The sequence below is a fragment of the Macaca thibetana genome, chromosome 1 (assembly GCF_024542745.1).
Source record: "Macaca thibetana thibetana isolate TM-01 chromosome 1, ASM2454274v1, whole genome shotgun sequence".
NCBI classification, from domain to species: Eukaryota; Metazoa; Chordata; class Mammalia; order Primates; family Cercopithecidae; genus Macaca; species Macaca thibetana.
Genome location: NC_065578.1, coordinates 156,685,303 through 156,707,988, shown reverse-complemented (window position 1 = coordinate 156,707,988; position 22,686 = coordinate 156,685,303). Strand labels below are relative to the sequence as shown.

At 43.0% G+C, this 22,686-nt stretch overlaps 1 protein-coding gene across 9 annotated transcripts in view; it reads left to right on the top strand.

The window, feature by feature from the left end:
* Nucleotides 1-22,686, top strand: part of SRGAP2 (SLIT-ROBO Rho GTPase activating protein 2) — a 250,078-nt gene that overhangs the window by 196,903 nt on the left and 30,489 nt on the right. For all 9 annotated transcript variants that reach the window (XM_050762753.1, XM_050762745.1, XM_050762815.1 and 6 more), the window contains 4 exons: nt 5,042-5,126; nt 8,544-8,571; nt 10,388-10,412; nt 18,956-19,016. In XM_050762753.1, the coding sequence (XP_050618710.1) occupies nt 5,042-5,126; nt 8,544-8,571; nt 10,388-10,412; nt 18,956-19,016 (199 nt within the window). The remainder of the gene's footprint in view (nt 1-5,041; nt 5,127-8,543; nt 8,572-10,387; nt 10,413-18,955; nt 19,017-22,686) is intronic.

Sequence of the window (22,686 nt, the reverse complement as noted above, 5' to 3'; positions counted from 1 at the left end):
AATTCCCTCCTCACAGGCAGTGATGCTCGCTGTTTAGCCAAGGTTTACCAAAGCTTTATAAGGCTGGCATTTTCCTAAGTATTTCCTTTGTTTTTTGGAGCCCGAGCCTCGCTCTTGTTGCCCAAGAGCCCAAGGCTGGAGTGCAATGGCGCAATCTGAGCTCGCTGCAACCTCCGCCTCTCAGGTTCAAGCGATTCTCCTGCCTCAGCCTCCCAAGTAGCTGGGATTATAGGCACCCACCCCCACCCCCAGCTAATTTTGTGTATTTTTAGTAGAGACGAGGTTTCACTATGTTGGCCAGGCTGGTCTCGAACTCCTGACCTCGTGATCCGCCCTCCTCAGCCTCCCAAAGTGCTGGAATTACAGGCATGAGCCACCACACCCAGCCTAAGTATTTCCTTTTATAGGGAGTTGGAGAATTAGGTTATTGTATGGGGATAGAGCAGTGAAGGGGTTAAGGATCATGGCTGATAAGGTAACAAAGCTAAACAGTCTGAATTCTTAGGGACAGGTTTAGGGAAGGTAATAGAAGAGGAGGCAATGCCTTGGCCACTGGGGCAATGAGCGACCACTAGACTTGGAACTTGTGGTCTGAGATCTTTTTATCTTGGTATTTTCTTGCAGGCCCTTGGTAAACGTGTGCTGGCGAGTACAAATGAGTGAATGCCCCTGTGCTGTCAATTAAACTGGGGAGACATGCTCCATTTAAGGTTTACTCTATTATGTATTCTATCTGACAGCTGTTTCCTATTTTAAAAACTGACGGGGAGAAGGGGAAATGTCAGCATGCCTGCATGGTGGGGAAACAGCCACTATAATGACATCTGTATATCTCTGAGCATGGGCTGGGTAGGTGTACTAACTTTTCCTGCCTTGCTGCAGTGGATACTTAGGGTCTTAGGTTCACGCAGATTAAATCCAAGGCATAAGCAACATCCAGTGAGTTTTATACTCCCATGGTAAGAGTGTATTTAAAGGGAAGAGGTTTTTAGAAATGAAATTTGAAAAGCATTCTAGTGCCTCTTACTACTTTTTTAAGGCCCAAAACCTTCTGCTTTCATTCTGCTTTTATTTTAGCACAAAGCAAAGACACTTAGGGAAGGGATGCTTTTAGGCTCACTGAGGAGGTGATTCAGGTATAAGGAAGCCAGGCCCTGTGCTAATCACAGTAATGCTTATTATCCAATTTCATTCTCACCAACCTTGTGAAAAAAAAATTCTCATTTTTCAGATGGAAAAACTAAGACTCGGGGTTAAATGATTTGCCCAAGGTTAGAAGAGTTAGTAAGTGGTAGGACTAGAATATTCCAACTCATGCTTTTTCATTGTAATGCAACTAAAGCATCTATCAAGGAGGGAAAGTGCAGAAAGAAAAGTTATTATATTAATACTTTTCAATAAACAAAACTCACTGCTGACAGTTAATATCCAATTAGGAATTATTAGGAAATGAATTAATGAGTCATAAAAACTGAGTTGAAGTTTTACAATGGCACTAAACAAAATGCCCAATAGATTCTTTGCCGCCCTTCCTACTTTTTGAAGAAATTCTCAGTTTTGATAAAGTGTGAAAGTTGTTGGGGGTGGGCACTGGTCAGACTGTGTTTTAGGAACTTGATTTTATTTTGGTGATACCTAGAATAAAATATTACCCATTCTTTTGCTCCTTCATTGAGGAAAACCCCAGGTAGCCACTTTGATTTTGGGTGTTTGGTGAAGGAACGAAAAAGAATTACCTAATATTGGAACATGCCCTAAGTAAGGAAAGTGATCCTCATTGCCCAAGGAAGGAATTTTGAGATTGGAGATTATAAGCATCCCTTTTCCTGGCCCCCCTCATCTCCAGAAATCATTAAAAACCACCTATTCTTCCCTTGCCTTCTTCAGCGGTCTCAGCTCCTTTCTCTGTGTGTCTGTCGAGCAGCAATAGAAGCCTTCTAACTCACTTCCACCAATTAAAGACAAGGTCACTTATCCCCAGCGAGTCTCTCATATGGATAAATGCTGACTTATGGGTGGTATGGGGGAGTGATAAATAAAATAACATGCCTGCAGACTCTGAGATGCCTTTACCTTTCCATACCTGGCTTACCTGGATGGAAAACTCCAACCATGGTTTCCACACCAGTATTAGGGATGCAGTTCATACCTTGACGCAGTTATGATCCTTCAGGATTTAATGGAACCCGAAGAGGTAATCCGTCATACATCTTGACGAGATTGTTATTTATTTTAATGGTTCATCAAGTGACAGCCAGAGTTAACTAATGAATTGTGAACATGAATTTAAAAAATTGATTTCCGGAATCACAAGTAGTGAGAAGAAGGAATTTGCATCCATCTCCTTTGAGAACTGTAGCTGTTTTCTGAGCAGTCTGGTCTTGTTTTGAGGGTTACAGTTTCTTGGTGAATTTTCCTCATTAGGAAACCTTTAGCGTCTCCTGGGATAACCTTCCAAAGAGAGAGGCTTTTGAGGCTTGCATTGTTGGCAATTGATATTTCCTGAAGGCTTTCCACCTCTGGGCCCTAAAGTACTGTTTCAAATCCACAATTAGGCATTGGTTGGGGATTCGGATATTACCCCGGGAAGAATGACAGCAGGTGAGCTGGCATCTGGAACAGATGGAAAAGGGAAGGTGACAACAGAGCCTCTTTCCTTGCAGATGTTCTTGTGCAAAAGCATAAAGGCACAGAGAGAACAGATCATGAATAAGGCAGTAGAAATGATTTGGAGTAAGATTTGGTTTTGGCTTGTTTTATTTTTAATTCAGTGAGTACGGGCACACTAGGGGCTTGGTTTGTGACTGCTGAGGAAGGGTCTACCCAGAGGAGAGTGAGACTGCTCATTCATTTATTCATCATGCATTTATTGAGTATCTGCTATCAGCTAGGTGTGGTACTATCAGGGGTGCAAAGAATAATAAATGGTCTCTGACCATAGGGAGGAAGCAGTCTGGAGAAAAAGACACATGAGTAATAAACCCCCTGTGACCGGGCTGTATGAGAAGTGCTGTCATGGAGATTTGCATGGTACCCACAGGACCATCTGGGTGAACATGGGAGGGCTAGGCACTGCGTCCCAGAGAAAGCAGATTTTTCTTTTGTTTTTAAACAAGAGAAAGAATCAGATGCAAGCTCTTAGTTAAAAGTTCACATTGTACAGAAAAGTATAGAGTAAAAGTAACTCACATTTGTTCACTTTTCTTTTTTTGTTTGTTTTTTGTTTTTTGAGACGGAGTCTTGCTCTGTTGCTCAGGCTGGAGTGCAGTGGTGCAATCTTGGCTCACTGCAAGCTCCGCCTCCCAGGTTCAAGCAGTTCTCCCGCCTCAGCCTCTCAAGTAGCTGGGATTACAGGCACTCACCACCACGCCCGGCTAATTTTTGTGTTTTTTGTTAGGGATGGAGTTTCACCATGTTGGCCAGGCTGGTCTCAAACTCCTGTCCTCAAGTGATCCATCTGCCTCAGCCTCCAAAAGTGCTACGATGATAGGCCTGAGCCACCACACCTGGCCCTGTTCACCTTTTCTTTCTATCACTCTTAATCCTAAGTGAAATCAAAGGTTTGATGTATAATTATATGTTTTACTTAATATACATTAAAAGACAGACAGAACTATTACCATTTAAAATGGTGCATCCACCTAACTACCTCAGTGATCTCACATGTCCCCAGTAATTCACGGATCACACTTTGGGAAACCTGGCCATTTGACTTCTGAGTTCAGACATAGGCAGATAGCCCCTGATCTGGAGGATAAACCACTGCAGCAGGAGGCGATCAAGGCAAACTAAGACCCCAAGAATGGCTGTGGAGGAGAGCGGAAAAGATACTTTAAAAATCCAAAGGCCTTGGGTTGGGCCTGACACTACCACTTGCTAGCTTGCAACTCTCAGCAGTTTATTTGATACCTCACCTCCCCTGAGATCATCTTGTCTGTAATAAGGAAGTAATATCTTCCCTATATGCTGTGCAGTTATTTATTATAAGAGTCAAATGAGAGAATATGTGGTAAAGTGCTCTAAAACCTGCTATGTTGCTGCATGCATAGAGCGTTAATACTATGAAGTTTAGTTCTGCTTCTCTCCTTCTCCTGCTCTGTACCATGATGGATGGGACATTTTGTCATAATGGTTAAGAGCACACGCTGTATTGTCAAACTGCCTGTATTTGGATACTGTCTTTACCACTCACTAACTGTTTGACCTTGAGCAACTTAATTAAACTCTCGAAACCTCAGTGCTCTCATGTGTAAAATGGAGATGATGATGATGATGATGATGATGATAGTTCCTAGGGTTGTTTTGAAGATTCAGTGAATTGTCTGGGGACATACGGTCTCTCACTGGGCAGACGAGGGTTGAGAGAGAACAAATCTGAAAGTGCAGCACAGCAGTCATATTTTGACTGTGAGAGCAGGTGGGATCACATTTGTGTTTGGACCTGGATTTGTGTATGCAAGTGGGGGATGGCAGCCCCTTCCACTGAGTGCTCAGAAATCCAAAGCTTTCCATAAAGACTTCATGCAGAATAGAGAAGGAAGCTGTTGAGGATATGGCTCAAAGATGCTCCACATCCCAGGCTTACAGCTGAGGCAGGGACTGAGCCTGCCATTGGCACTGCTCCTAGTGTGATGGAATGCCCTCCCCCTCCTGCCAAGAGGCCAGGACAGGGCAGGATGTCAGTAGAGGTGACAGATAGCAGGTGTGTGTCCTCACACCAAGAAGACCAGGGCTCAATGAGTTCATCCACCCTCCCTGCTCTTCCTCAGTGAAACTGCGGGAGAGGGGCTCTAGGAAACAGTTTCTTTATACTGGCCATCATGGAACTCCCAGAAAAAACATGGAGAAGGATATTAATCCACCATGAAAATCAACAGCTGCCCATATGATCAGTGCCTTAAAGAAATTAAAAAATGGACTGGTAGAAATTGGGTCAGAAACCAAATGACCTCTGTAAAGGGGAATTGTTCAACTGAGCATCTGTGATTTTTTTTTCTTCTTCAGGAGTCTGATTGCTCTTTTTCCTCCTCCTCTCTTACAGAAAATGAAAGAGTACCTGGAGGGCAGGAACCTCATCACCAAGTTACAAGCCAAGCATGACCTTCTGCAGAAAACCCTGGGAGAAAGTGAGTGTGGGAACCCTCTGCTGGAGGCTTGACAGTGAGGCCAGCTGGAGCTTTCTTGCTGAGCACACGCCTCCATCCTCAGCCAAGTGGACCCGGTCTTGTTATATGAATGCCTTTCTTTTCCCGGCTTGTTTGATGTGGAAGCACACGCCCCAAATGACTGCTTGAGTAATGGGAAAAGGCCAATGCTTAATGAAGCACTAACGTGTATCATCTATTTGTTTAAATGGAGCGTGCCTGCTCTCCACCCAGTCCCCCCACCCTTGCCTCCTCTGCCACTTCAGGGTAGAGAGGCTGAGGGGTTATTTATTCTCCAGACACTTTGTTAAAACTTCTAGCTCCTCTGTGGCAGCACTGAGACTGGAGCAAGAAGGTAGGGAGCCATGAGATGAGATACGCAGCTGCTCTAAGAGGAGAGAATTCTCAAATGCAGGAGATGGACAGACTGCCGCTTTCTATAGCTTCCAGAAAGAGCGTTAGTTTCTTTCTGCTTTGAAAGCTCTTAATGCTGTTTAAGTGGCAGCCCTCTCTCCTGTGGCTATGCTGAGGCCATGGTGCTGAATGGACTGTCTTGTCTCATAGAATGATTTTAACCAGACCCTGGAAAGTAGCAAGGCAGAGAACTGGACTGGCACTCTGGACTTTCTCTCTTCAACTGTCAAACAGAAGGTGGAGGTTGAAAGAGAAGCTTCCCCAGGGTTTTTTGGCACCCTGCCCAGATTTCCTGCCTAGCTCTCAGCATCCTATGATTAATGGGATTCCCAAGTTGGGGATGCCTCTGAATGCCCCACCCCTCCTCCCTGTCCCACTAATCTCCTCACTTAAAGATAAGGGGGAGAGGAAGGGAGAAGCTGCAGGGAATATGGCTAACTTCAGTTACAGGCAAGCCTGTACTTACACAGAGATCTGACATTTTAAAATAAATTATTGAGCACTCTTTAGACAAACTGCAAAGTTTAGGAAAGTGTGCAGTACTCCTTGGCTCATTGGCCCCAGGAATTGGAGCCTCACTTCTTATTATACCAGAGCCTCCTACCCACCTTTTTTGCCCTGTCCTTTTCCTGCCTTGGATGGTTTCCCAGATGATTAGTTTTTTTTCTCTAATCTTTTGTCTAATGACTTTTTTTTTTTTTTTTTTTGAGATGGAGTCTCGCTGTGTCACCCAGGCTGGAGTGGAGTGGCACCATCTCGGCTCACTGCCAACTCCACCTCCTGGATTAAAGCGATTCTCCCACCTCAGCCTCCTAAGTAGCTGGGATTATAGGTGTGTGCCACCATGCCTGGGTAAGTTTTGTATTTTTAGTAGAGACGGAATTTTGCCATGTTGGCCGGGCTGGTCTCAAACTCCTGACCTCAGGTGATCCACCTACTTCAGCCTCCCAAAGTGCTGGGACTACAGGCATGAGCCACCATGCATGGCTGATCTTACGACTTTTTTTTTTTTTTTTTTGAGATGGAGTCTTCCTCTGTCGCCCAGGCTGGAGTGCAGTGGTGTGATCTCGGCTCACTGCAAACTCCGCCTCCCAGGTTCAAGCAATTCTTCTGCCTCAGCCTCCCGAATAGCTGGGATTACAGGTGCCCACCACCATGCCTGGCTAATTTTTTTGTATTCTTAGTAGAGACGGGGTTTCACCATGTTGGCCAGGCTGGTCTCAAACTCCTCACCTCAGGTGATCTGCCTGCCTCAGCCTCCCAAAGTGCTGGGATTACAGGTGTAAGCCACCGTGCCCAGCCTGATCTTACGACTTTTAGGGCATTTTCTTTTATGTGAAGAAAGCCTGTTAGATAATTTCTGTTCTCTCTTCCTCACCACCAAAAGGACTCAGACTAAACAAGTTCGGGCACTGAGGACCAAACTTTGCTTATAGAAAATCCTTACTCTAGGGTTATCAGATTGCTCCACGGAGAATCAAGACAGTCTAAGCATAGTCCATAAGTAAGACAGAGAGCAGGGCCTTGGGGTCATACAAATGCATATGCGCTCACACTTGTGTGTGTGAGTGAATGGGTTTACTCACACATTTATGCACTAAATGTGCTACTATGGAGGAACGAAGGCTGACCATTCGTTAGTGCTGCAAATTGCCTTAATCTAAAGATGACAAGTTCTAGCAATAAAGAAAAAAACAAAACTATAAATCTTTATGTGTGCAATTCATCACGTCCCTGCCTTCTGAATGTATTTGTCACCATAATGCAGGAGTCCCTTGTTCTTGCCATAGAGGGATAATTGATGTGTATGAATATTCCAGAATGGAGATGGAACAGATGTTGAAAATAATGGCTCAGAATAATATTTTTGCACATAAGAGCTGAGCCTTTGGTAACGAGAGACAGTTAGGGGTGGGTGATGGCATTGCTCAAGAAGAGCTGAACTATAAGCAACAATTACCAACCTTTAACGGCAAGGAAAGGCCCTGCCCTCCCTCCCCCAGCCCTTGGAGTTTCCTTTGCAAGAGCTTGGATGGGGAGGAGTGTGGGAGCTGATTTTTACTTCCCCGGCTCAGCACCTGCTAGGGTTTGCCCCTGGTTTAAATAATGCAGGTCTAAAACAGATCAAGCTTCATTAACTGTGGACCCAAAGAAAGCAATATGTATCACATCATTTCCCATGTAGACATGCACGTATATTTTTTTAAAACATGAGAATACTTCTCATGAACTTGAAGATTTTCAGTTTCATTTTTTTAAAAGCTAGCAATGACCCATTGAACTCCTAAGGCCCACTATTAGATTGAGAACCATGATTTACTAGTAGTATCAACATTGTATCTCCCATCTCCCTTGCCACCTCAGTCAAACCTAACAGGAGAATTTACTATGAATCTCAAGCTAGAATATCCATATCTTCTCTGTTCTGTCCTGCAAACAGCTCCTCTTGTTCTCCCAACCTCCAGCTCTGTGTGTGTGTGTGTGTGTGTGTGTGTGTGTGTGTGTATACGTACACTCAGGAGCAAGTAAACTTGGCCTTGCACCCCACCACACACACATCCAACATAAGAGAAGCTGAATTTCATCCCTGGGAGAGCTTCTAATAATTTATTCTATTAAGTATGATCTGTGTTGCTATTGTTCCACTACATCCATCCGTATGTTCCCATTGGGAAGCAGAGTTGGCTCTAAGATTTAGGGAGACCGACCTGGACTGGGAATCAGCATCAGAAACAGTTCTTGCCCAGAAAGAGGGTCTTGGTGCTTTCTCTTCTTTCTCTCTGTCTCTCTGTCTGTCTGTCTCTCTGTCTGTCTCTCTCTCTCTCTCTCTCTCTGTCTCTGTCTGTCTCTCTCTCTCTCTCTCTTTTGCTACACACTGTTATACTGTGGCTTCTAGGGGAGATAGGCATGGTAGTTACTAGGAGTGGGTCTCCCTCCCTCCCTTCTCCTTTAACATAATGCTTTTTGCCTTTGTCTTTCCAACAGGTCAGCGGACAGATTGCAGTCTAGCCAGGTGAGTGTGGCCTGGGACAGGCCTGGGAAGGGATAGAGGCCTGGGGGGTAGAGCAATCTTAGTCTGGGAGAGAGCCAAGGAGTTGAGTTGTAAAGGCATTGAATGACTTTACAGAGCAATGGCCTGGGGTGGGGTTTACTTCTCTTTGCCTTGCTGACCCCATCTGATCTCAGATAGAAATGGGGTTTTCAGGGACTTCAAGAAGGAGCTAAGCAGAACTGAGTGAAAGGGGTTGTCATTTGCTGAAACTGTACCAGAGACCCCCAGACGCCACTGAATTGCAAGGAACATAAACATTCAACTCTAGAGGATTCTGGTAACCTAACCTTAGCTGCCAGACTTCAACATAGGGGCTCTGGGGAGTCTTTGACATAGAGAAAGATCAGGAGATGGCATTTGATTTTTTTTTTTATGCCCAGAAAAGAAGGCAGCCCCTAAGTAGTAGTGACTGTTGCTGGATAATGAAATATTACATTGCATTGGCTTGCCAAAGAGCATTGGTAGAAATATTTGTCTGATGTACAAGTATGTACCCCTCCCAATCTTTCCCCACCTTCCCCTTCCTCCTCCACCCCAGCCAAGTATTTTCCCTCAGTCACAGTGCTGCTGTGAGAAAATTTGTGAGCTGTTGGAGAGCAAGGTATTCATTCATCCAACAGTTCTCAGATGCCTAGAAATGTGCTTATTTAACTAGAGAAGGGGCTTTAATGGGTTGGACTCCTTAGAGACCCTGGGTTAACCCATTATATCAACCACTTATATCTGCCAAAACACATAATAATCATGAGGCCATTTACAATTATAGGCTCATTATTTAGAGATAGCTTCATTTGACTTTCATTGTTTTGTCATTGTGAATTACAATAAAGATCCCATTAATAAACCGGTCTTGATGACTGGAGGGAACCAGGATAATGGGATTCTCTGGAACACATCTTTTTGGTGTTAAGAGTCTTTAAGTTCACCTGAGCTCCTGAGTCTGTGGAAAGCTCTGTAGGACTGAAAAGAGCTGAATTGAATTTCCTGGTGCTGAGTTATTTTGCTCTGAGACCTTGGGCCATGCTTTTCCCCTCTCTGAATTCTGGTTTCCTCTTCTATAAGACCAGAGCACTCCACTAGATTCAAGGAGCTCTACTGGCCTGGTGGCAGGAACAGAGCAGTGACCAGCAACCAGGCTCTGGTCCCATCCTTCACTCAGAGCAGGACAGCCCTGCCTCCTTGGTTTGGGTGTTGTGCCTCTGAGTCAGATTCCCTTTGAGAAAAGGCTTCTGAGGCTAAACACAGATTGGAAAACATTGACTGAGAGGATCCTCAAGGTTCTTCCGAAACTAGATGTTCTGCACTCTAAATCCAGAAAAATTGTTCCCTGTAAAGATAGCAATCTTTAAAGACTTCCTAGAGAAACAAAACAAAACAAAAATTGTAGCATCCTTTGGTGTTTCCTAGTGTCTCCTAGCAGACAAAAAAATCTTCTTATTGTCTAACCCAAATGTATTTTACTACAAATTGAACCAGTTCTCTCCTATTCTAATTTTGAGTAGTGCTAGATATTAAAAGCAGGGACGTCTGTGCTTTTGTGAAAAAAAGAGCTTTAGTAGGCTTTATTGTGGAAGTTATTTATCAAGTCTCTTAGCCATTTCTGGGACTGAACTGAGTGATGCCACATGTTTCATTAGCCACCACACAGATTGCTTTTAATTATTAAAAACTTTACTTCTGGGTTTAAGACTGGTTGTTTATCTCATTCGTCCCAATTTTCTCTTTTTCTTCCTTGTTGCTGGATTGGTCCACTCTGATTTGGCGGGATTGGTCACAGGCGCAGCTCAACTGTGAGGAAGCAGGTAAGGGCCCAACCCCCGGGCCAGGCTGGTCTGGCCTGAAAATATAGTCCATCCCACAGGCATTTATTGAACCCCACTGTGTGCAGGACTGACACCTCTGACTTCATGCCTGCATTTGGAATGTATCATTTAGTCATAGTATGTTTAATATTGTGGCAATATCATTGATTTAACTAGTTGGAGTGCCCATAGTCTTTTTGACTTGTTCCTCTCCTTTTCTAGTCATTTATCGTCTTGCATACTAGGGGTTTGGTTTGATTGGTGCAGACTGTTCCAGAACTGCCCATGGCATCCTTTTCCAAGACTGCAAAAGAGGCTTGACACTTCCTGCGTATGTGCTAGCATATCAGTAACTCACAGCACCTAATTAGCTAGACCAGACAATCTCGCTTTAAGTTGGCAGATTTTGTTTGATTGTTTCTGGTGGTGTAGTCATTCTAGATGGATTCCTAAGACATGCTAACAATGCAAAGATTAAGTCTGGTCTGGGAATGATAGGCAAGAGCCATTCGACTCTGCAATTTGGTGCATGATCTTCAGTGTTGTATTAAAATCTGCCACTGGGCAGCCAACTCTCATTACCCATATTAGGAGGGATCTTAGCAGTGGCATGGATAATCCACATCAATGGATAATCTAAACAGCACTTGTGCTTGTTTAAAAAAAATTAATTGAAATATTTTTCGCAGTAGCAAAATTGACTCCTAATTATACTTTATGGCAAATACTGAAATGATTTTATGTCCCCTAAGCTCATACCAGCTATGCAGTAGACAGCAGGGAGGGCGGGTGGAGAGAGCTCAGAAATATCTTTGTGTCTGCTCAGGGGAAAGCTAATCCAGGCTTTAAAAAATCATTTTGGGTAATTCTCAGTGGCTCTAGCCACAGGGAGATAATCGAATAAAGAGGGCGCGTGGTTTCTATGGTGTTGGCAGCCCCGGCATTTCTTCAGCTCATCTGACTGCTCTGACGGGGTGGACCATTAAGCTGGGGAACTTGGATAATACAGGCCTCGCTTATCTTAGCTTTGCTGTCACTGTTTTTCCCTTCTCTACTTGGGATCTCATCTTAATGAGAATGCCATCAGATGCAATTACACATTTTTTTAATTATAAAAATTTAATTGCAACTCTCCTCTCTCTTTTTCCTCTATTTCTTTCTTCCTCCTCTTTCTTCCATAATTTCATTTAAAACTGGAGAGGAATGGAGTGACTCCTAGGGATAATTCAGTGCATTTAAAATTAATAGTGCATATCTTGCAGAGGGAGCAAGCCATTTTCTCTTTAAGAAAAGGAATGAACTTGAAGTTTGTTCTTTCTAGTTCCTGGGTTGAAACCAGGCATCTTGCTTATAGCTGGAGCATGTTTGCAAGGGATTTGCAACCTCCACTGTGGCTACAGGAGTGCCAGACACATCAGTTTGGCAGGTGATCTGTGCCCTTGGTTGGGCTCACCGTTGGAGGGGAACAGCACCCCTCTGGTTTGCATCCTGCTGCACCTAAGTAGTTGCAGGCAAAGTGTGTTTGCCTGGTGCTAGATTTGCATAGGAGTTACAGGATATACCAAAATCCCCAATCAAATAAAGATCTTATTTTCATTTGGCTGCCCCAGTTTCTAGCAGTTCAAATCTACTAGTGGATCAGCAAAAAGTTTTCCTAAGATGGTCAGAAAGGTAAAATAGATAGTAAGTTACTTGGAAGGTGAGTAATCTTGTATAAGTAACAAGGAAGTAATTATTTGTTTATGGCAAATCAGGCAAACAAGAGGAAGAAGCTAGTAGTTTTTGTTTTTGAGGGTCCCTAATGTGTTCCAGTCATTTTTGACCCTGTCAAAGACTAGGTTTAAACCATCCCAGACCTTTTTTAAAAAGGAGACAGTCCCACTGCTGCTTCCAGGCCTTCCCTGCTCCCTGTAAGCTCAGCATTATTTCTCTCCTGGCCATGACTTCATATCTTCTTTGTTGGCCTTTCTCCATTCCTCTAAATTGAGGCATTTCTCCAGGGCTCTGTCCTCTCACGATGTCTCTCTATATTCTTTCCTTTGTCACTCTTATTCCCTTAGATGAATCTTTCTCTTCTTCCCTAAGCATATTTTTGTTCTATAATGCTGTCCTTTTGAGTCTTTGGGTGTAACTCCTCAGTGATCGACTAGACATTTATGCTTGAAAGTTGTGATAGCACCTTCTACCTTCAGCATCAGTCTCACCCTCCCCCATCACATTGTGATTTGCATAGCCCCTCCCCTCACTTCTCTGTTTGTGTTCAGGGGGACTCCATTCTTCACAGTCTCTGAGGCCTGAAATCTTATCTTTGATGCTTTTTTCCCTCATTACTCACATATAGTCTGTTGTAAAGATTTGTATTTTCTCCCTTGGTAAAAATGAAAATTAACAAATGTAGTACAAATAAGTACCTAACAAAAACTCTAACCCTCTTACTCATGTGAAATTATGCCAGATAATACATATTCACAGATTTTCTGGCCATCTTTCTGATTTTTTTTTTTTTCGAGACAGGATCTGGCTTTGTCACCCAGGCTGGAGTGCAGTGGCACAATCTTGTCTCCCTGCAACCTCCACCTCCTGGGCTCAAGCAGTTCTCCCACCACAGCCTCCTAAGTAGCTAGGACTACAGGTGCACACCACCACGCCTGGCTAATTTATGTATTTTTTTTTTAATAGAGACTGGGTTTCACCATGTTGCCCAGACTGGTCTCAAATTCCTGAGCTCAAGTGATCCACCTGCCTCGGCCTCCCAAAGTGCTGGGATTATAGGCATGAGCCACTGTACCCGTCCCTTTCTGATTGTTTTCTCCTGCAAATCACTGGACCACTGCTTTACTATGTTTTCCAACTTAGGCCCTACCTTTCTCCCTCTGCTTTTGGTTTAAAGTTCCCTTAATCTGATTAGATGAGAATTTGGCCTGATTCCTTAAAGGCCCCTTCTAACCCTAAGATTTCATGACCAAAAAAAAAAAGTGTATGAGGGAATTAAAGTGACAAGGGTTTCTAACATTGGAGGAGGGAAGAAGAGAAGGAGAAAGGAGGAGACAAATAGTACATAAAAACGTAGAAACTGCTCAGTCAGGGCTCACACCTATAATCCCAGCATTCTGGGAGGCTGAGATGGGTGGATCACCTGAGGTCAGGAGTTCGAGACTGGCCTGGCCAACATGGTAAAACATTGTCTCTACTAAAAATACAAAAATTAGCCAGCCGTGGTGGTGGGCACCTGTAATCCCAGCTACTCGTGAGGCTGAGGCAGGAGAATCACTTGAACCTGGGAAGCGGAGGTTGCAGTGAGCCGAGATCGTGCCATTGCACTCCAACCTGGGTGACAAGAGTGAGACTCTGTCTCAAAATAAAATAAAATAAAATAAACTCAGTCAACTCTATACAAAGGCAATGGTGAAGTGCTGGTCATCATGGCACCACAGGAGTGCACAGGCACGTCCCAGGGAAATTAATTTACTCATTGCTCAGAAACACTACAAGGAGAGAGGAGGATGGCGGGAGTGTTCAAAGTCTTTGTGACTTTGTCCATTTTGTGCTCCTACTGGACTCTTAGACTCCACTGGAGCAGTGGGGACTAGAAGATGCTTGTGCAGTAGGACAGGTCATCTGTAGCCCACCCTTGTCTGCCACAGATTATCCATTGGGGACTGCATGTGAGTGCTGCTGGTAACCACAGACATGCAGGTTAATATTTTTCTTGCCCTGTTTCCTGCCAACCCTTCGTACTTACCTTTACCACTGATACTCCGTTTCCTGCATATGCTGGCCAAATTTTGTACTCACACAATTTGTTGAAGCCAGTAGCCTGTAAGCTTTCCAGCTTTTCTCCCTCTAGGTCATATTTAACGTAGGACCAACAAAACTATGCAAACACTCATATCACTATCTTCATTATCTCTGCTGCTAGTATTTTAAAATAATTTTTATTAATACATAATTGTACATACTTATGGGGTACATGTAATATTTTGATACATGCATACAATTTATGATAACCAAATCAGGGTAATTAGGGTATCTATCACCTCACATATTTATCATTTTTTGGTGTGTGTGTGTTGGGAACATTCCAAATCTTCTGTCTATTTTGAAATATCCAATAAATTATTGTTACCTATTATCATCCTACTGTGCTATCAAACATTAGAACTTATTTATTCTAGCTATTTTTATACCCATTAACCTCACTTTTTTTTTTTTTTTTGAGACAGGATCTCGTTCTGTTGCCCAGGCTGGACTGTAGTGGTGCGATCTCAGCTCACTGCAACCTCTGCCTCCCCGATTCAAGCGATTCTCGTGCCTTGAAAATCCCAAGTAGCTGGGATTACAGGCATGCGCCACAACACCTGGCTAATTTTTGTATTTTTAGTAGAGACAGGGTTTCTCCATGTTGGTCTCGAACTCCTGACCTCAGGTGAACCGCCTGCCTCAGCCTCCCAAAGTGCTGGGATTACAGGCGTGAACCACTGTGCCCTGCCCAACCTCACTTCTTTTTTCTTTTTTCTTTTTTTTTTTTTTGTGATGGAGTTTCGCTCTTGTTGCCCAGGCTGGGTTACAATGGCACAATCTTGGCTCACTGCAACCTCCACCTCCCGGGTTTAAGCAATTCTCCTGCCTCAGCCTCCCAAGTAGCTGGGATTACAGGCACCTGCTGCCGTGCCCAGCTAATTTTTGTATTTTCAGTAGAGACAAGGTTTTACCATGTTGGCCAGACTGGTCTTGAACTCCTGACCTCAGGTGATCCACCCACCTCAGTCTCCGAAAGTGCTAGGATTACAGGCATGAGCCACCTCACCTGGCCCAACCTCACCTCTTAACCCCGCACTCCCCGCTACCCTTCCCAGTCTCTGGAAACCATCGTTCTACTCTCTGCCTTCATGCAATCAACTTTTTTAGCTCATGCATACAAGTGAGAATATGCAGTATTTATCTTTCTGTGCCTGACTTATTTTACTTAACACAATGTCCTCCAGTTCCATCTATGTTGCTGCAAGTGACAGAATTTTATTCTTTTTTATGACTGAATAATATTTTATTGTGTGTATATACCACATTTTACCCATTCATCCATTGATGGACACTTATGCTGCTTCCATATCTTGGCTATTGTGAATAATGCCACAATAAACGTGAGAGTACAGTGATACTGATACTTCAATATACTGATTTCTTTTCTTTTGGATATATAACCAGCAATGGGCCTGCTGGATCATATGGTAGATCTATTTTTAGTTTCTCAAGGAGCTTCCATACTGTTTTCCGTGGTGGCTGTACTAATTTATATTCCTGCCAGCAGTGTACAAGCATTCCCTTTTCTCTGCATCCTTGCCAGCATTTGTTATTTTTTGGCTTTTTGATAATTGCCATTTTAATTGGGGCGAGATTATTTAAAAATTTGCATTTCTCATGATTAGTGACATTGAGCATTTTTTCACATACCTGTTGGCCATGTGTATGTCTTCTTTTGAGAATGCCTATTCAAACCATTTGCCCATTTTAAAATCAGATAGTTTGTTTTTTTGCTATTGAGTTGTTTGAGTTCCTTATATATTCTGGTTATTAATCCCTTATCAGATGGATAGTTTGCAAATATTTTCTCCCATTCTTTAGGTTGTCTCTTCACTCTGTTAATCATTTCCTTTACTATGCAAAAGCTTTGTAGCTTGAGATAATCCCATTTGTCTATTTTTGCTTTTGTTGCCTATGCTTTTGAGGTCTTACTCAAAAAATCTTTGCTCAGACCAGTATCCTTGAAGCATTGCCCCAGTGGTTTTTTTTTAGTCATTTCATAGTTCAGGTCTTACATTTAAGTCTTTAATCCATTTTGATTTGTTTTTGTATATGGTGAGAGATAGGGCTCTAGTTTCATTCTTCTGCTGCTATTATGTATAAATGAGAAATGTAATAACAGAAGTCTGTAAACATAAAAAGACTTCCCCCAAATTGAGCTTTTTTTGGCATTTTTATAGTGGAACCCAGTTTCTTCCTTAGAATAAGGAAGAGAAGACAAGGATTCTTCCCCTGAGATCACGCTAGCCTAACTGGCCAGTCAGTGATGCTGACAAGAGGGCAGACGCTGGCTGCTATAGTTGGAAAGCTGGAGGAAGCAGATGGGTTTAGGGGTCATGAAGATGAGCATTTGGGTCGCTGAGACCATCCTGACACCAGCTCCACCTTGGCATATACAGTACTCCCTTTGGCATCATCTCTGGTTCCCAGAAAGCTTGAGAGCTAGAGGCTAAGTCAGCTCTTCTCTCAGCCTGACTTCTTTGTGAGACCCAGCTGCTTGCCTAATAGTGGCCAAACCCTATGGCTACAGTAGCAAATTCAGAGCCAGGGGAGGGATCCACGCAAACCTGTCAAACAGGCAGAAGCTACACAGAGCCATCCCACTTGACAGTCCAGTCTCTGTCCTGAACATCTAAAGCCCTTTCTAGTGAAGTTCGGGCCCCTCTCCCTGATCTCTTTCTTCCTCACAGCTGAATTATTGTACATTCAGCTGCATTATAAAACCCTACTGGTTTAGGCCAGGTACCATGGTTCATACCTGTAATCCCAGCGCTTTGGGAGGCTAAGGCAGGAGGATTACTTGAGGTTAGGAGTTTGAGACCATCCTGGGCAACATAGCGAGACCCTCTGAAAAAATAAAAATGTGCTGGGTATGGTGTGGGTACCTGTAGTTCCAGCTACTCAGGAGGCTGAGGCGGGAAGATCACTTGAGACTATTTGCTCAAGGTTACATTGAGCTATGATCACATCACTGCACTCCAGCCTAGGCTACAGAGGGAACCCCTGTCTCTAAAAATAATAAAATCGTTTAAAATATAAAATAAAACCCTACTAGTTTTGAGTAATACTTGGTATGTACACCTGGAATGTTTGCTGAACTGCTAGGGTGCAGTATGGATAGTGGTAAAGTGTTAGGTCTCCGAGGGAGATTGCCTGGGTTTGAATCCTGGTTTTGCCACTTGCCAGCTATGTGACCACAGCAGCTACTTAACCTCACTAAGCCTTCATTTCTTCATTTTTCTTTTCTTTTTCTTTTTTGAGACAGGGTCCCGCTCTATCACCCAGGCTGGAGTGCAGTGGCTTCATCTTGGCTCACTGCAACCTCTGTCCTCTGGGATCAAGCAGTCCTCCCACCTCAGCCTCCCAAGTAGCTGGGACCACAGGTGTGCAACACCACGCCAGGCTATTTTTAGTAGAGACAGAGTCTGTTGCCCAGGCTGGTCTCACACTCCTGATCTCAAGTGATCTACTGGCCTCGGCCTCCCAAAGTGCTGGGATTACAGGTGTGAGCCACCGCACCTGGCCTCACTTTTTCATTTTAATGAGTATAATAATAATAATATGTACTCCATAGGATTGTTACCAGCACCAGTCCATCTAAAAGACTTAGTACATGGTCTCACACCTCTTTAAATTCCTCTATAAATGGTAGGCACTAATGTTCATGTGCTAATAGGAAATATTACTCTCCTTGCCTCCAGTCCCCTCCCCAGTCTGTAGAAGGCAAATTGAGGCCCAAAAAAGTTCAGTGACATGAGCCAGATTGTGAAGCAAAACAACAGAGCAAAGATTGACATCTGGGAGGCCTGCTTCTTTGCTTAGTACCTGTTAGTCCCCACTATTTAGAGGTAGTTTTTCTTTTCTTTCTTACCTTTATACCAAACAAACCGTCTTTCTGAAGCTCCCATTGGTTCATTCTGCTACCTTCAACTGAGAATAATTGAGCACCTCTTATGTGAGAGCATCATGGCCAACCCTGGACACCCAGGAATTGACATAGAATCTGCCCTTGTGAAGTTTGAGCTGTAGTGGTGACAAGTGCCAACACATATTCACATCCACACATTGGAGTCACAGTCAGGGTTAAGGAGAACATGCCCCCAGCAGGAGCAGCTCAGGCAAAGCCACGAGGCGAAGGAGGACTTTGCAGAACAGAAACGTGGCCAGCATGACTGTAGCAGAAGCCAGGGGAAAGAACAAGCAGTGGAACTGGAGGCACAGGCAGGATTCCTGGCATGCAAGGCTGTGTAAGAGAGTAATGAGAGGTCTTTGAAAGAGTTTAAATAATTAAATGTGCACTTTTAAAGATTACCTAATCACTATGTGAAGGAAGAGAAATGCGGGTCAGAAGGTGGCAAGGATGGGAATTGAGGTATTGGTGGATTGAACTAGGTTGGTGGCAGTTGAGATAGAGAGAAGCAAATGGATTTGAGAGATATTTAGAAGGCAGACATGACAGAATGTATTGATTAATTAGGTGGTGGAGAAGGTGGTGAGAAACTGGTTTGGGATAAAAGATGATCAGTTTTATTTAGGACATGCTGACTTTAAGGCATCTGTGTAGCATTCTCTGTAGGTAGTTGTATTTTTGTGCTCTGGAACTTGGAGGACAGGCCAGGTGCTTCTTTGTAGACCGGCCACTGATCCACTAAGACAGTTCTGCACGATTTGGCCCATTTTCTCTGACCCTGGGCTATCCCTGTTTGAAGATTCTAATGTTGTGTTTCCCTTTGGCTTTTCAGGACTCCAGCCAGGCAATTCCTCTGGTGGTGGAAAGCTGTATCCGGTTTATCAGCAGACACGGTAAGCAGGATGACAGCCTTGTCCATATTTGTGCAAAGATTGGGAAGAACTTCCAGGAATTCTTTGTAGAGTAAGAATAGAGATTGACTTCCCATCCTGACATTCTCAGAAAAGGAATAAGTTCTTATTTGTCCACATAACTTTTGCGACCTCAGAATAGCCACACCTGGACATTGAAAGAAAGGCACCATGTATTTTGACGCAAAATGCCTCAGCCACTTATCACACAGCGTTTTTTTAGCTTGAGAGTAAGTTTGAAATTGCAGCTGTTATGTAAATACAGCTGCTATTACGTGGTAACAGTAGTTTCACCATTACTCACAGTCTTTGCAAGTGTGGGTATCTCCCACTGTACAGCCTGACCATTTTGTCACTTTCTGTACCAGACTAGTTTGAAAACATCTCCTTTCCCAATGTTGCAGTGATTCCTTATAATCAATTTTTGTTCTGGTTTGGTCTTGCTGGATACAGCATGGCCAAGAGCTGAGTTAGTAGCTGGTCTTAAAGCTGTATCCAACTTTTGAGAATCTGCAGAGGCAGGCTGCTTCTCAACCTAGGTGAAATCATACTCTCTTCTACTTGGATGAAGCTGAATCTTATAAACACCATTCCCCACCAGCTACTGGTCTCATTGGATGGAATTTAGCGATGGAAATAATTGCCAGAGAATTGATTTCCCAAGGATTAGAGTGTTTAGAAAGGACAGAACTAGTGCTATGAAAATTTCTAGGAACTGGGCATGAGAAATTGTTTTTAGATGCTGTTCTTTCTGTGATAGGAAAAGGGGCAGAGTGACCTTTCTGGAACTAAGGAGGTAGATAAAATATTGCTTATCTAAATTCAGAGGCAGCTATTCTCTCTCCCTCTCCTTGCCTTTTTCTCTCCCTATAAACTGGGGCATTGCTCAGGTTCGTTTTTGGGATAGTAATTATTATAGCATGGTTACAATTGATCTCATTCTAATCAGCTATAATTTTTAAATCTTATCCCTATTCATTTAAAGTAACAGCATTGTATATCAGTATTGAACAGTCAACAAATTTATCAAGTCCCTGATCAATGCTGGGTACCATGCATTGCCATGTAGGAAAGCAGAAACAGGAATAATATACTGTTCCTGTCTTTAAGTGGTTTTATTTTGCAGTTGGGAGAAATAAGTAAGCAAGTGATAAGTTAAATAAAAAGAGATAAGCTGTGGTAATTCAGAATAGGAGTATAAGAAATTTCACAAGATAGTAATGATTAATAGTCAAACAGTTTGCAAAGGTAAGTCCAAACTGAGTTCAGGGGAGGATGAATTATTTGTGCCTAAGGGACAATAGGAGAAAGAAAGTCTGAGCCACTGCTCATTCAGCATACATTCATTCATTCAACAAATACATATTGGTTGCTTATTATATCCCAACAAAAAGATCCTGCCTTCATGAACCTTACATTTCACTGACAGGTGGATAAGCAAATGACCAATTGATCAGCCAGTAAATACAATATGTCAGGTATTGGTGAATGTCTTGAAGATAAGTAAAGCAAGGTGAGGGGATGGAGAAAGAAGAGGGGACACTGTTTGAAGCTGGTTCAGAGAAAAGACTTCTGCTAAAGTGACATTAGGGCAGAGTTGTGAGGGAGTAAGCCTTGTGGTATCTGGGGAAGAGTATCTTGGGGAGCGGGAACAAGTGCAGAGAACCTTGCCACATGCAGGAAGCCAGCGTAACTGGAGCAGAGTGAGTGAAGAAGAAAGCGGCAGGAGATGAAGCTGGAAGCCAGACTCTTAGGGCTTAATGTGCTAGGATTGGATTTTATTCTGAGGGAGATGGGAAGCCACTGGAGAATTTTGAACAGGGAGTCATCTTTTTAAAGGATCCTTGGCTGCTCTCTGGAGATAAGACTGTAAGAAGGAGACAGGAAGCAACTGCAGTAGCCTGAGGAAGACATAATGGCGGCCTAGACCAGGGTGTTAGCCGTGGTATTTGCTGAAAAGTGGACAGGTTCCAGATATTGTGGCGTGAATGTACCTGTTTCTACCCATTACAGGCACAGTGCATGAGGAGACAAAAATTTAGCACATTACTGTGGTGAGGCTCTGGGGAAACAGGCACATTTATATGTTGCTGATGGGAATGCAAACTGATACAACTCTTTTGGAAGGGAATTTGGCAGTATCTAACAAAACTTCATATGCACTTACGATCCAGCAGATTCTAGGAATTCTAGGAATTTACCGTGAAGTTACATCTCCAGCAATACAAAAATGCATGCGCACAAGGTTATTTGTGACAGCATTGTTTGTAATTGCAAAATACTAGAAAGAACCTAAATGCCCATACATAGAGGAGTGGTTGAAAAAATTATGGGACATTCATTCAGTGGAGTACTATACAAGAATGGGGAAGATTTACATGAACTGATATGGAGAGATTCCCAGGATATGTTGTTAAGTGAAAAAAACAAAATGTGAAAGAGTCTGTATCGTGTAGAATACCACAGATGCTCCTCGGCCTCTGATGGAGTTACATACAGATAAACCCATAAAAAGTTGAAAATGTACTCAATATACCTAACCTAGGGAACATCAGAGCTTAGCCTAGCCTGCCTTAAGTATACTCAGAACACTTACATTGGCCTACAGTTGTGCAAAATCATCTGGCAACACTATATACTGTAGAGTACAGGTTGTTTACCTTGGTAATCACGTGGCTGACTGGGAGCTGTGGCTCTCTGTTGCTGCCCAGCATTATAAGAGAATATCATACTACATTTTGCTGGCCCAAGAGAAGATCAACATTGGAAGTATTTCTCCTGAATGCGTATCATTTTTGTACCATCATAAAGTCAAGAAATCGTAAGTCAAGCTATTATAAGTCAGGGACTATACATATAGATATTCTTTTGCATTTCATTACCTTTTATGTAAGAGAGAAGAAGATATAAGAATATCCATGTATCTTCTCATTTCTGCAAAAAGAAATGCAGGAAGGATGAATCTAGGAACTAATATTTAATTGGCTACCTATAGGGGATGGATAGAAAAGAGGTGAAAAGAATGGGGCAATGGGAAATGGTAAGGAGTGGCGTTTCTCTTACCTTAGTGTAGTTTTGACTTTTAGAACAACGTTAGTGTTTCCTGTACTCAAAAGATAAATAAGCCGGGCGCAGTGGCTCACACCTGTAATCCAGGCACGTTGGGAGGCTGAGGTGGGCAGATCACTTGAGGCCAGGAGTTTAAGACCAGCCTGGCCAACATGGCGAAACCCTGTCTCTACTAAAAATACAAAAATATTAGCTGGGTGTGGTGTTGGGCACCTGTAATCCCATCTACTCGGGAGGCTGAGGCCCGAGAATCACTCAAACCCAGGAGGTGGAGGTTGTGATGAGATCACGCCACTGCTCTCCAGCCTGAGTGATAGGGTAAGACCCTGTCTCAAATAAATAAATAAATAAATAAATAAAGGCAGTGTGTGGGTACAACCCAAAATGGAATGCAGACAGTAACATATAAACCTAACTGTATTACAAGTGAATAACATAACCACAATGAAGAGAATAAGGAAAAAAATAACCTAAGTAATTTGTCTTGACTATAATATAAATCTAAAGATAAAAAGATCTCTAAACAAATATTTTACAGTAATTAGTAGTTTTTTTATCACACAGATATGGATTAGCAATTCTA